Below are 12,960 nucleotides of genomic sequence, written 5' to 3' on the forward strand. Positions count from 1 at the left end.
TGTTGGAATTCTTTGAGGAAATAGTAGGTAGGAGAGACAAAGGAAAGTCAATGGATGTTGTTTGCTTGGACTTTTAGAAAGCCTTCAGCAGGGTGCCACACATGAGGCTACTAAACAAGATAAAAGCCTATGGTATTACAGGAAAGATACTAGCATGGATAGAAAATTGGCTGACCGACAGGAGGCAAAGATTTGGAATAAAGGGGCCTTTACTGGTTGACTGCCAGTAACTAGTGATGTTCTGCAGGGGTTGGTGTTGAGCAAACTTCTTTTCATATTATATGCAAGTGATATGGGTAATGGAACTGAGGGCTTTGTGGCCAAATTTGTGAATGATACAATGATAGATGGAGGGGCTGGTAGTGTTGAAGAAGCAGGGTGTCATGCAGAATGACAAACAGGTTAGGGGAACGGGTAAAGAAGTGGCAAATGGAAAGCAGTGTAGGAAAGTGGTTATGCGTTCAACCTGACGTAGATTGACAATCACTTTCAGCACCTTTTCTCTAACCACAACAGGCAGGATTTCCTGATGGGCAACCATCTTAATTCCACTCCCCATGCCCAATTCCAACATGTTGGTCCATAGCTGCCTCTACTACAATGAAGCCATACTCAAGTTGGAAGAACAACACCTCATTCTGTCTGGTAGCCTCCAACCTGATGGTGTGAACATCAATTTCTCCAGCTTCCAGTAATTTTGGTCCTCCTCTCCTCTCTTTTTCCACTTCCCCATTCTGGCTCCCTTCTCATCCCTGCTGTTCTCCCCACCTGCCTAATCACCTTCCTCTGGTGCCCCTCCTTTCTTTTTTCCTATGGTCCACTCTCCTCTGTCAAATTGACTAGGCTACTTCTCAGTTCATTCCCTCTCTTCCCTCTCCCTCTCCTCCCTCTTCCTTTCCCTCTCCTCCCTCTCCCTTTCCCTCTCCTCCCTTTCCCTCTCCTCCCTTTCCCTCTCCTCCCTTTCCCTCTCCTCCCTTTCCCTCTCCTCCCTTTCCCTCTCCTCCCTTTCCCTCTCCTCCCTTTCCCTCTCCTCCCCTTCCCTCTCCTCCCCTTCCCTCTCCTCCCCTTCCCTCTCCTCCCCTTCCCTCTCCTCCCCTTCCCTCTCCTCCCCTTCCCTCTCCTCCCCTTCCCTCTCCTCCCCTTCCCTCTCCTCCCCTTCCCTCTCCCCCCCCTCCCTCTCCCCCCCCCCACCACCATCTTTCCTTTACAATCTTGATGAAGGGCCTTAGCCTGAAAAATCAACTGGTTATTCCTTTCTATGGATGCTGCCTGACCTTTTGAGTTCCTCTAGTATTTTTTGTGGATTTCCATTATCTGCACAACCTCTGGTGTTTGTAACTAGGTGCTTAAAGTGTTTAGAAATGTAAGAAGCAGGGCATCAAGGGTAGTAATTCGAGATTGCACCCAGTGTCACGTACTGCAGAGGGCAGATTCTTGGAACATTGAGGTCTCTTCTGTCATAGAGCTGATGTGTACAAAAGGAACAGGTTGCATTTGAACCAGAGAGGGACCAATGTCCTTGCAGGGAAATTTGCTAGTGCTACAAGGGATGGTTTAAACTAGATTGGCTGGGGTTGGGGATGTGGGTTTGAGGTTCTGAACAGGAGCAAGACTAGAAATCATGATAGCCAGGGACACAGTAAAAGTAGGGAAACTACCTTTATTTCAATGTTCAAGCTTTAGTAGGTAAGACAGCAAACTTAAAGCGTGGTTTGGCTTGGAGGACTGTGATGTTATAGCCATAACAAAAACATGGCTAAGAGAAAGGCTGGACTGTCAGCTCAGTGTTCCAGGCATGGCAGAGATAAAGGTAAGGGAGGAGGGTGTGCAACCTTTTTGATTAGGGAGGATGTACCAATGGTACTGTATACATTTTTGAGGGATTGTCTAGTGAGGCCATATAGATTGAATTTTGGAACAAGCGGAATGTCACTCTAGTGGGGCTATATAATTAGATCTGTTAATAGTCGGCAGAACCTTGAGGTATATAGAGAAACTGCTGATAGTTGTAAGAATAATAGAGTTATATTAAGACTTTAGATTTTAATTTCACCAGTTCAAGGAGGAATTTGTGAAGTGTGTCCAGAAATGTTTCCTGAGTCTTTAGATTGAGGGTCCTGCTCAGGAGGGTGCAATACGGGACAACCTGTTAGGGGATGAGGCAGAGCAAGTAACTGAGCTGGAGATCAGGAAGCACTTTGCCTCTAAGTGACCATAATTCCATTAATTTTAAGGTAGATGGAAAAATGATGGGCGGAAGGTCCACAGGTTAGAGTCCTAAACTGGAGCAGGATTAATTTTGTGGGAATTAGGCAGAGGTTGATTGGGAGAGCCTGCTTGAGGGGAAAGGAATGAATGGCAAGTGGGAGAATTTTTAAAGTGATATCAGAAGTCCAGGAGCAGCATGTTCCTTTTTAGGGTGAAGGGTAAACCTGGCAAGTTTTAACAGATCTTGGCTAACAAGAGGTATTGAGGGTCTCAGCAAATAAAGGGAGGCATACATTCAGTTTAGAAGGAAATCCCTTTGACCATAAAAATAATAGGAGTACTGTTAAGAGGGGAATTAGGAGAGCAAGAAGGTATGAAATGGATTTGGCAGGTAAGGTTAAGAAAAATACCAAGAGGTCTATAGCTCTTTGGAAATAAAATGGTGCCTAGGGAGAGGTCCCCTTAGAGAACTGCAGGACCAGCTATGTCTCAAACCATAGGAGATGGGTATTTTAACTGGGGGTGGGGGGGGGGGAATCATGGTTGCTCCAGCGATGAGGGAAAAATAGTAAAGATGTTTTGAAGAAAATTTGTTATCAGGGAGAAGGTACTTTCAGTCTTATAGCCCATTAAGGTAGTTAAAGCTCTCAGGCCTAATTCAGTCTGTCCTTGGACTTTCAGAGGCCCTTGCGGAGATAGCTCATTGTTAGCCACTGGTGAAGTTTCTGAAGACTGGAAAATGGTTAATGTTGGTTTATTGTTTAAGAAGAGTAGCAAAACATCCTAGGGAACTACAGGCCTGTCGGCTTAAATCAGTCATAGAGAAGCACTGGAGGACAGGATCTGTCAGTATTTGGATAGACAGTTTGATTAAGAGGAGTCAGCATGGCTCTGTGCTTAAGTCGTGCTTGAAAAGCCTATCATTTTTTTTTAGAAGTAAACAAAAAACTAGAGGGCAGGGAAGTGGATGTTGTCTATTTTGACTTTATCAAGGCATTTGATAAGGTCCAACATGGTAGACTGATCTGGAAGATTAGGTCCCATGGAATCCAGGGAGAGCTAGCTAGGTGGATTTAAAATTGGCTTAAGAGATGGGAAGCGGGGTTGTGGTTGAGGTTGTTTCTCAAAATGGAGGTTGGTGACTACTGGTGTGCCATAGAGGTCAGTGTTGGGATCCTTGTTATTTTTTATTTATATAAATTATTTAGATGTGAATGTACAAGGCTTGCAGATGACACAAAATTAGGTAATTTTGATAGTAAAGAAAGTTATCATAGGCTACAGGGAGATCTTGATCAGTTTGGAAAGTGAGTCGAGAAGTAGCAAATGTGGGCTGAATTTGTTGAAGGTGGCTACACAAGTAAACAGGATAGTGGAAAAGGTGTTTAGCATGTTCATCAGTCAGGGCATTAAGTATAATAGTTGGGCCATTATATTGCAACTGTGTAAGTCGTTGGTGAGGTTGTGCTTAGAGTATTAAAGTATTGTGCTTACAGTTTTGGTCACCCTATTTATAGGAATAATGTGATTAAACTGGAAAGAGTACAGAGAAGATTGGAAAAATATTGTCTGGACTGGAGGGCCCAAGTTATGTGGAGAGATTGATGAGGAACATCTTTATTCCTTGGAACATAGGAGAATGAGTGGTGACCTTACAAACGTGTCTAAAATTAAGAGGCATAGATAAGGTGGATTGTTAGTCTTTTCCCAGGGTATGGGAGACCAAAACTAGGGGTATTGACTTAGGGGGATTGGAGATATATTTAGGAGAACTGAGGGGCAGCCTTTTCCACACAGTGTGCTGAGTACATTTAGTGATCTGCCAGAACTGATACTATTGCATCTGCTTCAACTGCTTTTAAGATGTGCTTGGTGAGGTACATGAAGTGGTGGCCTTAGAGAGATACGAGCTGAACGCAGGAAATTAGGACCAGCTGGGTGTTGGCATGGGCTGATTGGGCTGAAGGGCCTGAATCCATTATGTTTTGCTCCATGACTCTGACTAAGCTCAGTCTCAAAATGTGGAGTCAGTCATTCAAGAATGTGTTGTCAAGATTCCATTCTCTTAAACAATATTACATTATTGTATCCAGAAGGGTTATGAACGTTCAGTTATTGATGTGTAAATACTTGTTACAATAATTCTCAGTGTCTAAATGTGAAAAGTTCAGTATTTGTTATTTCTGCCACCTTTGCTTATTCTGACCTAGTTGTTGTGTCAGCCTCACTAATATAGTTGACTTTTAAGAGTTTCCTTAGTTCTGCAGCAATTATGGATAAATAGCAAATGCTGATTTTTATCAGCAGTGGCCATGTTTTGTGAATGAATAAACTATTTTAAACCTGTAGCAGTAACCAAATTTTAAATGTACTGCTTACCTGCTACAAAAATGCTTTTAATAAATCCAAGGTTTGAAGTTGTCATTACTTCTAAATAAATGAAATGGGCATCTAAAGAGAGCATGTGACACACTGGGTTAAAGAAAGACTTGGGAGGTTACATCATACAAATGTGCTTGAAATGCTGTTTTCCTAGCTTTAGTTCAAGCGAATCACTAACTGCTTATTTGCAAGATAACCTTATTTCACACATGACAACTTCAGCAAAATACAGTGCAAAATAGATGTGTTAATTACATTGTGTGATGCAAGACTAGATCTTTCAAACTGATGACACAATCTACCGCAGTTTATCAACAGTACATATCCTGAGGATTTGTTCCATTAGTTTTTTTTCCTCCCACAATCGTGATTTACCTATTAACTTCATTATGTGATTTTTCTATCAGTGAAACTGGTAGCATACTAAATCCTTTCAAATATTATGGCTGGGTAACTGTAGAACACGAAGTTCTAAATGCAATTTTAGTCAAATTTTGCAAGGATGCTGCATTTTAATGATACATGTAATGATACATTGGCAGAAATGTAGAATTCTGGTTGATTAACGAATTTAACAAATGCACCAATATTCCTGCAACCAATACAGGTAAATATTTCAATTGTAGTCATCTGTAGTTTTGCAGTTTATTAGCAGGCATGTTTGGATACGTCATATGTCACTTTATTTTCAGGAACTGGACAGCAAGTTGAGGCTTGAAACCACTTCCTAGCCATATAGTAGAAGCACTGTAATCATAATAGCAAATTGATTTAAACATGTGTGTCTCTGTTCTGTGACAACAATAAGTCTAGTACAGTGATGGTAAATAAGATTCCTTTACTGCTCATTTTACTAAATGTAAAGAGACAAGATAATTATCATAAGTTGTAAGACATTTCAAGTCAGAATATTGAGAGATAAAGTCAAATACTACCAATACCAGAGATGGGGGATGTATTTTCACTTCTAATGTCTTGTAATTATTTCTAGTTTATTTCAGTTATTCAGTATCTGCAATTTTCTGCTGTGCCCTAATCAGATCCTCTTCACTGGGAGATTCAGAGGGCTTCATATGTATTCTTGTGAAATCTGCCATTCAGTTTTCCTCAATGTAATGTGTCTTGCTTAAACTGAGAGAGATTAAAATATGCGTATGATCTAACTGAAAGATGCATTAGACTGTTGGTGCAACACACACAAAATGCTGGAGGAGCTCGGCAGGCTAGGCAGCATCTACGGGGAAAAAGAAAGTACAGTGGACATTTTAGGTGGAAAGCCTTCGGCAGGACTGCAGGAAAAAGGCTGAAGAGTAGATTTAAAAGGTGGGGGGGGAGAGAGAAAGAAATGTAGATTGGGAGACCACTTTGCTGAGCATCTATGCTCTGTCTGCTTGAACAAGCAGGATCTCCCAGTGGCCACCCATTTTAATTGCACTCCCCATTCCAATATGTCCATCCATGACCTCTACTGTCGTGATGAGGCCACAATAAGGTTGGAGGAATAACACCTTGTATTCCATTTGGGTAGCCTCCAACCTGATGGTATGAACATTGATTTCTCAAACTTCTGGTATATGCCCCCTCCCCCTTCACCATTCCCATCCCCCTTTCCATCCCTCGCCTCATCTCCTTGCCCACCCATTGCCTCCCTTTGGTGCTCTTTCCCCTCCCCCCCATTCCCCCTTTCCTTTCTTCCATGGCCTTCTGTCTCTTTCACCAATCAATTTCCCAGCTTTTTACTTCATCCTTCCTCCTCCAGGTTTCACCTATCACCTGGTGTTTCTCTCTCTCCTCCCACCTTTTAAATCTACTTTTAGCTTTTTTCCCTCCAGCCCTGCCAAAGGGCTTCGTCCTGAAACATCGACTGTATATTTTTTCATAGATGCTGCCTGGCCTGCTGAGTTCCTCCAGCATTTTGTGTATGTTGCTTGGATTTCCAGCATCTGCAGATTTCTCTTGTTTGTGATTAGACAGTTGTTGTGCTGTTATCTGAAATTAATGCTACCTCTTTAATAATTTAATCTTAAAATTATTCAATTAATTGAAACAATTTTCAACAAAAAATCTTAAGTTTAAAAATATAGTTTCTGTTTAAAAATAAACAGTGAGTTAATTTATTGAAGGTCTTAGCAGTCAAATGGGAACCTCATTCCTCCTTTATCCCCTTTCCTACTCCAAAATTACTGTCTCACAATAGGTATCCATTTTGTAGTGTTGGTGTCTATTTTTTTTTAATGCACTATAAGGCACCATCTATTTAAATGTGTTCTTCCTTGCAGGCTATTGTAGGCTAACATCGCATTCACGATCACCAGGCACTTGGACAATTTATTTCGAAAGTGCTGACTTTGACCATTTTCCATCTGATACTACTGAGTTGGTAGGTTGGTTTGAATGCGTAGATATTCTTTTGTATGACTACTGAAGTGTATTTTAAAGGGTTTAGAGCAAACTTAGAAGTAGTGTAAAGGTACATTTTCATTGTAGTTGTAATGAATGGAAGTGCACCTAAAATGCACTGTATGACTGAAGTATTTGATATTAACATCAAAAACTACAATACATAAAGAAAATATTAAAAATTTGTAGAGTGCAGGGAGATATTGTAATCATACCATTGTTTTTTCTTGTCCAATTTGAATCAGCAATGTGAATAAGTTAGAACATTAAAAGCCTGTAGATGGAAAAGTTTCATTCTTCCAAAGAACTCATCATTTCCAACAAAAATGTTTTTGTATCGTGTCCAAATGCATTTGTTTTATTAACTTTAATTACTTTTTTAGAGTATGCATATGGGGTGCTTTTAAATATGCACAATAAATTTTACAATACCATACCACCTTGGACATCAGAAAAGGTGATTTTTTTTTTTGAGTAGTGCTTTAATATTGTAGCTACTTAAATGACTATGCCCCTTTATTTTTGTATATTTATTTTTAATGGAAAACTTTCCCTTTTTTTGTCACTGTACATAATCAAGTGTTTTAATATTTTGTCTTTTATTGGATATGAGCAGGTTTAAGAGTGGTCAAGTTTTATTTCTGAAACAAACGATGTTAAATCTGTGGCTGTACAATTAATAAGTTTTGCTGAATGTGTATTTTGGAATGTAATCATTTAACCTAATTTTCATTGTATCTCCACAGCTGATACTTCATAAATATCTGTACTTTGTGATCTTTCATCACTGGTTTAAGTTGCAACCAGCAGCAATCTATATACAATTTAGCCTCTGAACATTTTGTTTGTATTTAATGGATTTTTGATGGAATTGTATTAGTGTTTCCCTAGTTTGAACATTACTTTGAAAGGGTTGCAGTTGCAACTTAAATTTATATTAATTTGTAATGGACACCACTCTAATTTGAGGCTCTGCCTTCTGGTCCTAAACTTTCCCACTATAGAAACATCCTCTCCACATCCACTTCAATATTCAATAGGTTTCAATGAGATGACACCAACCACCCCCCCCCCCACCCACCACCAGATGCTCCTCGTACTTTCTCATTCTCAAGAACTTCCTCTAGACCTTTTCCAATGCCAGCACATCTTTTTTTAGATAAGGGGCCCAAAACAGCTCTCAATACTCCCGAGGTGCCTGACCAATGTCTTATAAAGCCGCAGTATTTCCTCCTTGTCCCCTCAGAATTAATGCTAACATTGCTTTTGCCTTCCCTACCAACTCAACTTGCAAGTTAACCTTTAGGGATTTAAAAAGTAAGAAGCCCATGATATAGTGTAAATTTATAATTTCTATTAAAATCATACAGTAATGATGCATGTTGTTTACTAATTAAATGTGATTTTTACACTTGATCAATTGTTTATGTATTTGAGCTGAAAACAACTATTTTAGCAGCTGAATTAAAACAAGCTGATAAATCCCTTCTATTACTTGATGAAATGAAGATTGTTTACTAAATTTGCTTTATTCAGGATCCTTTGTTTTACAGGTTGAACCGAACCGCAAAGAGCCAGAAATAATTACAGTGACATTAAAGAAGCAAAATGGAATGGGACTAAGCATTGTAGCAGCTAAGGTAAGCAAATTCGTTTAAAGTCATCTGAGAATGATATTACCAGTATGAAAGAAGGTCCCTCAAGCAGTCTCTGTCATGTGAGATGCGTATTCATCAGCAATATAATTTATTGAGGTGCATTCCAAAGTTTATTAGGTCATCAGTACCTCTATCTGGTACTTTCTAAAGTGTATGACATTTGTGTACAATTAACGGTTGCTTGTATGTGTTGAACTAATGAACGGTCTTGCAACATACAAATTTTTAATACCTGGGATAAGTGTGAGACCTTAGGTTTTTTTTTTAAAAAGTACCTGGCTGTCAGTTATGACTAATTCAATAATGGTATAGAAACTTGTCTTCACTGTGAAATAAAGAAATAGGTTAACGAAAATCAGCATTTGAATTAGTTGCTTAGGATTCTTTTCATGGGAAAATGCTGGCTGTCAATGTTATCTTGTACAGTAGACGCAAACTGCTATAGGAACTCAGCTCAGCATCAGTGGAGGAGAATAAACAGTCGGCGTTTAAAGGCCAAACCCTTTATTAACATGGAATCGGGGGGGGGGAGGGGTCAGAATAAGGTGGAGGGGATAGTGAAGAAGGAATACAAACTGGGTGAAACCATGTGAGGGAGATGAGTGGGAAAGGGGGGAATAAAATAGGAAGCTGGGACGTGATGGGTGGAAGAGGTAAAGGGCTAAAGAAGAAGGAATTTGATGGAGGACATTGAACCATGGAAGAATGGAAAGGAGGAGGTGCACCAGAGAGAGATGAGGGGCAGGTGGGGAGAAGAAGAGAGGTAAAGGGAATCTGAAAAGGAGAATGGAAAGTGAGAGGAAGGAGTGGGTGATGTTACTGGAAGCTGGAGAAATAAGTATTCATACCATCAGATTGGAGGGTACCCAGATGAAACATGAGGTATTGCTGCTTCAACCTATTGTAGCAGTAGAGGAGGCTCTGAACCAACATATGGGAATGGGAAGTCAAATTGAAATCAGTGGCCATTGGGAAATCCCACCTTTTGTTTCAGATGGAGTGAAAATGTTTGACGAAGTGGTCTCCTGGTCTATGTTGGGTTTCACCTATGAGGAGGCCACATCAGGAGCATGGGATACTGTAGATGACTCCTGACAATTTTGAGGTGAAGTGTCACCTCATCTGGAAGAACTGTTGGGGGCTATGAATGGTAGTAAGGGAGATGTAGGGGCAGGTGTAATACTTGTCAAACTTGCAGGGATAAGTGTCAGGGAGGGAGGCATGGACAAGGTGATCCCTATGGAATATGGGGGCGGTGGGTTGGATGATATGCTTAGTGGTAGGATTTTGTTAGAGATGGTGGATGTTATGGAGAATGATGTGTTGGACACCCTTCCAAGTTGTGATGGTGAGTGAATGGGATAAATGGAGGAGATGCAGATGAGGTCAGTATAGATGGTGTGAAGGAAACCCTGTTCTTTGAAGAATGAGGACAGCTCAGAAGTTGTAAAATGGAAAGCACCATTCTGAGAAAAGATGCAGCAGAGGAACTTGGAAAAGGGAATAGCATTTTTACAAATGATAGGATGGAAAGAGGTATATTCAAGATAGCTGTGAAAGTCAGTAGGTTTGTAAAAGATGGTCTGACTTTACAGATAGAAACAGAGATTGAGAAAGAGGAGAGAGGAGTCAGAAATGGGCCAAGTAAATCTGAGGGAAGGGTGGAAGTTGGAGGCAAAGTTAATGTAATTTATGAGCTCAGCATGGATCCAGGAAACAGCACCAAGGCAGTCATCATTGCAGTGGAGAAAGAGTTGGGGAACATTATCAGTGTAGACTTGGAACATGGACTGTTCCATGTGGCTGATGGAAAAAGCAGGTATAGCTGGGGCCCATGACTGTGGGTTTGATAGTGAGGTTGGGATTGGTGCTGAGAATGTGTAAGGGTGTGCACTCAGAGGGTGCGAAGTTCAAAAAGGAGAAAGAAATGCTGAAGTCAAGACAGTTGATGTCTCATCCACAATTGGAGATGAAATGAACCAGAGCCGGCAGAAGACCAGAGTGTAGCCTCCAAGAAGAGGAGGGCTGAAGACAGGAAAAGAGGGTCATTAGTGACATGTGAGGAATCCTTGCCAAAAAAAGGTAGACTCAGAGATGGAGAACTCGGCATCATGCCAGGTGCAGAATTCACTGAGGGGTGCAGGGAATAAAAGTTAGATCCTTGCTGAGACAGAACATTTCCACTTAGATGGGGAGGTCAAAGGGAATGGTGAAGATAATGGAAGCGATTAGAGGTGGGGTCAGGGAAGGGTTGAGTGTTGGAGGAGTCAGAGGAGAGGGGAGGTTTGGGATGTTTAGGGGGAGATGGGGTGGGGAAAAGATACAGGGGCTCCTACGAACAAAGGGTTCAGAGAATGAGAGGTAGAGGGGTACCTGAGAATCCTGGGGTGTCTCATCACCTCCTTAGATGGTGCTGGACTGGCAGAGTTTCCCCAGTATTTTGTGTTGTTTAAGATTTCCAGCATCTGCAAAATTTCTTTGTTAATGTTGCAGTCTGAAATATACACTCTGGTCATGTAGGTGTTATTTTAGGTTTTATGTGTTATTGGTATGATTTGGTAGGTTATTTCAAGTTCAACAGTGCGTGACAGAAAATGAGGAAAGGTGCAGCTGACTATATCGTTTCATATCGCCAAATCATATCGTTTCCTCGTGGCCCGGTAGCACATGCTTTGCGGCCCAGTACCGGTCTGTGGCCCAGTGGTTGGGGACCACTGGCTAACTGTGGACTCTAATGTTAGCCATATTTGGATCACTTTATGCATTACATTTCTTGCTGTATTGTATGTTATTGAGAATTATGAAACCCATTTTAACTCTCGCCATTTTATTTCCACCATCATCCATTTTGATCAAATTTCAATTTATCTGTTTGGGCATACACTTGTTCCTTTCTGTCTCAATGTTCACATTTGCCAAGGTAACTCTGCTGCATAGCTGTGACTTTTCCTCTTGCCCAAATCCTTCCAAACTCCTTCCCTGTTACTAATTTAAACCTGCCTTAATTTAAGGCCCTAGTCTAAACAGATTGTTCTGATTCCCAGTGTTGGTGGCTGTCCATAAATCAAAATCAGTGTCTTGCTGATTTTCAGATATGCATTTTTGTAGTTGATTTTGACCCTTTAGCAATTTTTATGTGATTTGAATAACAGACATAAAATTATAGTGAGGTTTATATTTTAATTTGATCCTAGTTCATAAAACTTCCTCTGAAAAATAAATATTTAGAATTCTGCCTTTATTGTTTACAGTGAGAGTCATAAAAACTGAATCCTCTTCCTTTAACCTTCATTTTTTTTCAACCTTAATCTTGCTAACAATGTCAACCAGACAGGCAGGCACAACCTTTGATTGTACCTTTGATAAGTCTCTGATTGTATAACTTTTGTCTACCCTGTTCCTGCTTACTTGCACCATTTGAATAGCACCTAACAGTGAATTATTATGCTATGGTCAATTGAAGATTTTTTTCACTGCCTTTGTTCTTGTTCTTAAAGTAGCAAGTACCTAGTTTGTGCTTGGTATTGGCCAAAGGCCTCAATCCAATTTCAAATGAATGCTCAGCCTGTGGCTGTCACCTTCCATTTGGTGCTGGTACTGCACACCACCTGCTCAATAACCTTGTTTACAGATTTAATTGAAGTTTCATATACTCAGTATTGTTGTAAGTTGATTTATCTAGTTGTATTTGAAATCTATTTGTTGCTTTCTTTGATTCTTTTGTCACGTTTCAGGACATCTCGTGTTACAAATTGGCTTTGTTGTTCCTGCCATTTCCATTTACAGTAATTTACTTGAAGTATTAAGAAGTTTATTCATTCACTCAGCCACAAGATTGAAACTAATTTGCATCTTAAAAATTACCCATTGCTTAGTAAGTTCAGCCAGAATTAATCACCGGAAAATGTTCGTACTCTTTGATAATAAACTTCCTTCAATATCTTCAGGGTGCAGGACAAGAGAAATTGGGAATCTATGTTAAATCTGTTGTAAAAGGTGGAGCTGCTGACATGGTAAGAAAGTTTTTTTTCTGATTAAGAAGAACTAATTGAAATGCCATTGCACAGATAAATTTGAATAGCATTCTAAAGTGGGAAATTTCATGCAATTTTGTGAGAAAAATATACATAATCCAAGAAATTTTATTTTTGTACTTTTTGAGTTGAAGCCATTATAACATGGCATCCAAGATGCAGGAAATGCAGAACGATTTCCAGAGATCCCCAAGTGAGAACTGGCAAAGTTAGGTCTGATTGAGAGAGGCTTAGTATATTTATTCCTCTGGCTATTGAGTGACAGTACTACCAGCTGT

At 40.2% G+C, this 12,960-nt stretch overlaps 1 protein-coding gene across 4 annotated transcripts in view; it reads left to right on the forward strand.

Moving 5' to 3' along the window:
* The window catches only part of afdna (afadin, adherens junction formation factor a), a 203,092-nt gene that overhangs the window by 136,590 nt on the left and 53,542 nt on the right, over positions 1-12,960 (forward strand). For all 4 annotated transcript variants that reach the window (XM_072265966.1, XM_072265967.1, XM_072265968.1 and 1 more), the window contains 3 exons: positions 6,870-6,970; positions 8,544-8,630; positions 12,596-12,661. In XM_072265966.1, coding sequence (XP_072122067.1) covers positions 6,870-6,970; positions 8,544-8,630; positions 12,596-12,661 — 254 coding nt within the window. The remainder of the gene's footprint in view (positions 1-6,869; positions 6,971-8,543; positions 8,631-12,595; positions 12,662-12,960) is intronic.

This window comes from Mobula birostris, chromosome 8, assembly GCF_030028105.1.
Source record: "Mobula birostris isolate sMobBir1 chromosome 8, sMobBir1.hap1, whole genome shotgun sequence".
NCBI classification, from domain to species: domain Eukaryota; kingdom Metazoa; phylum Chordata; class Chondrichthyes; order Myliobatiformes; family Myliobatidae; genus Mobula; species Mobula birostris.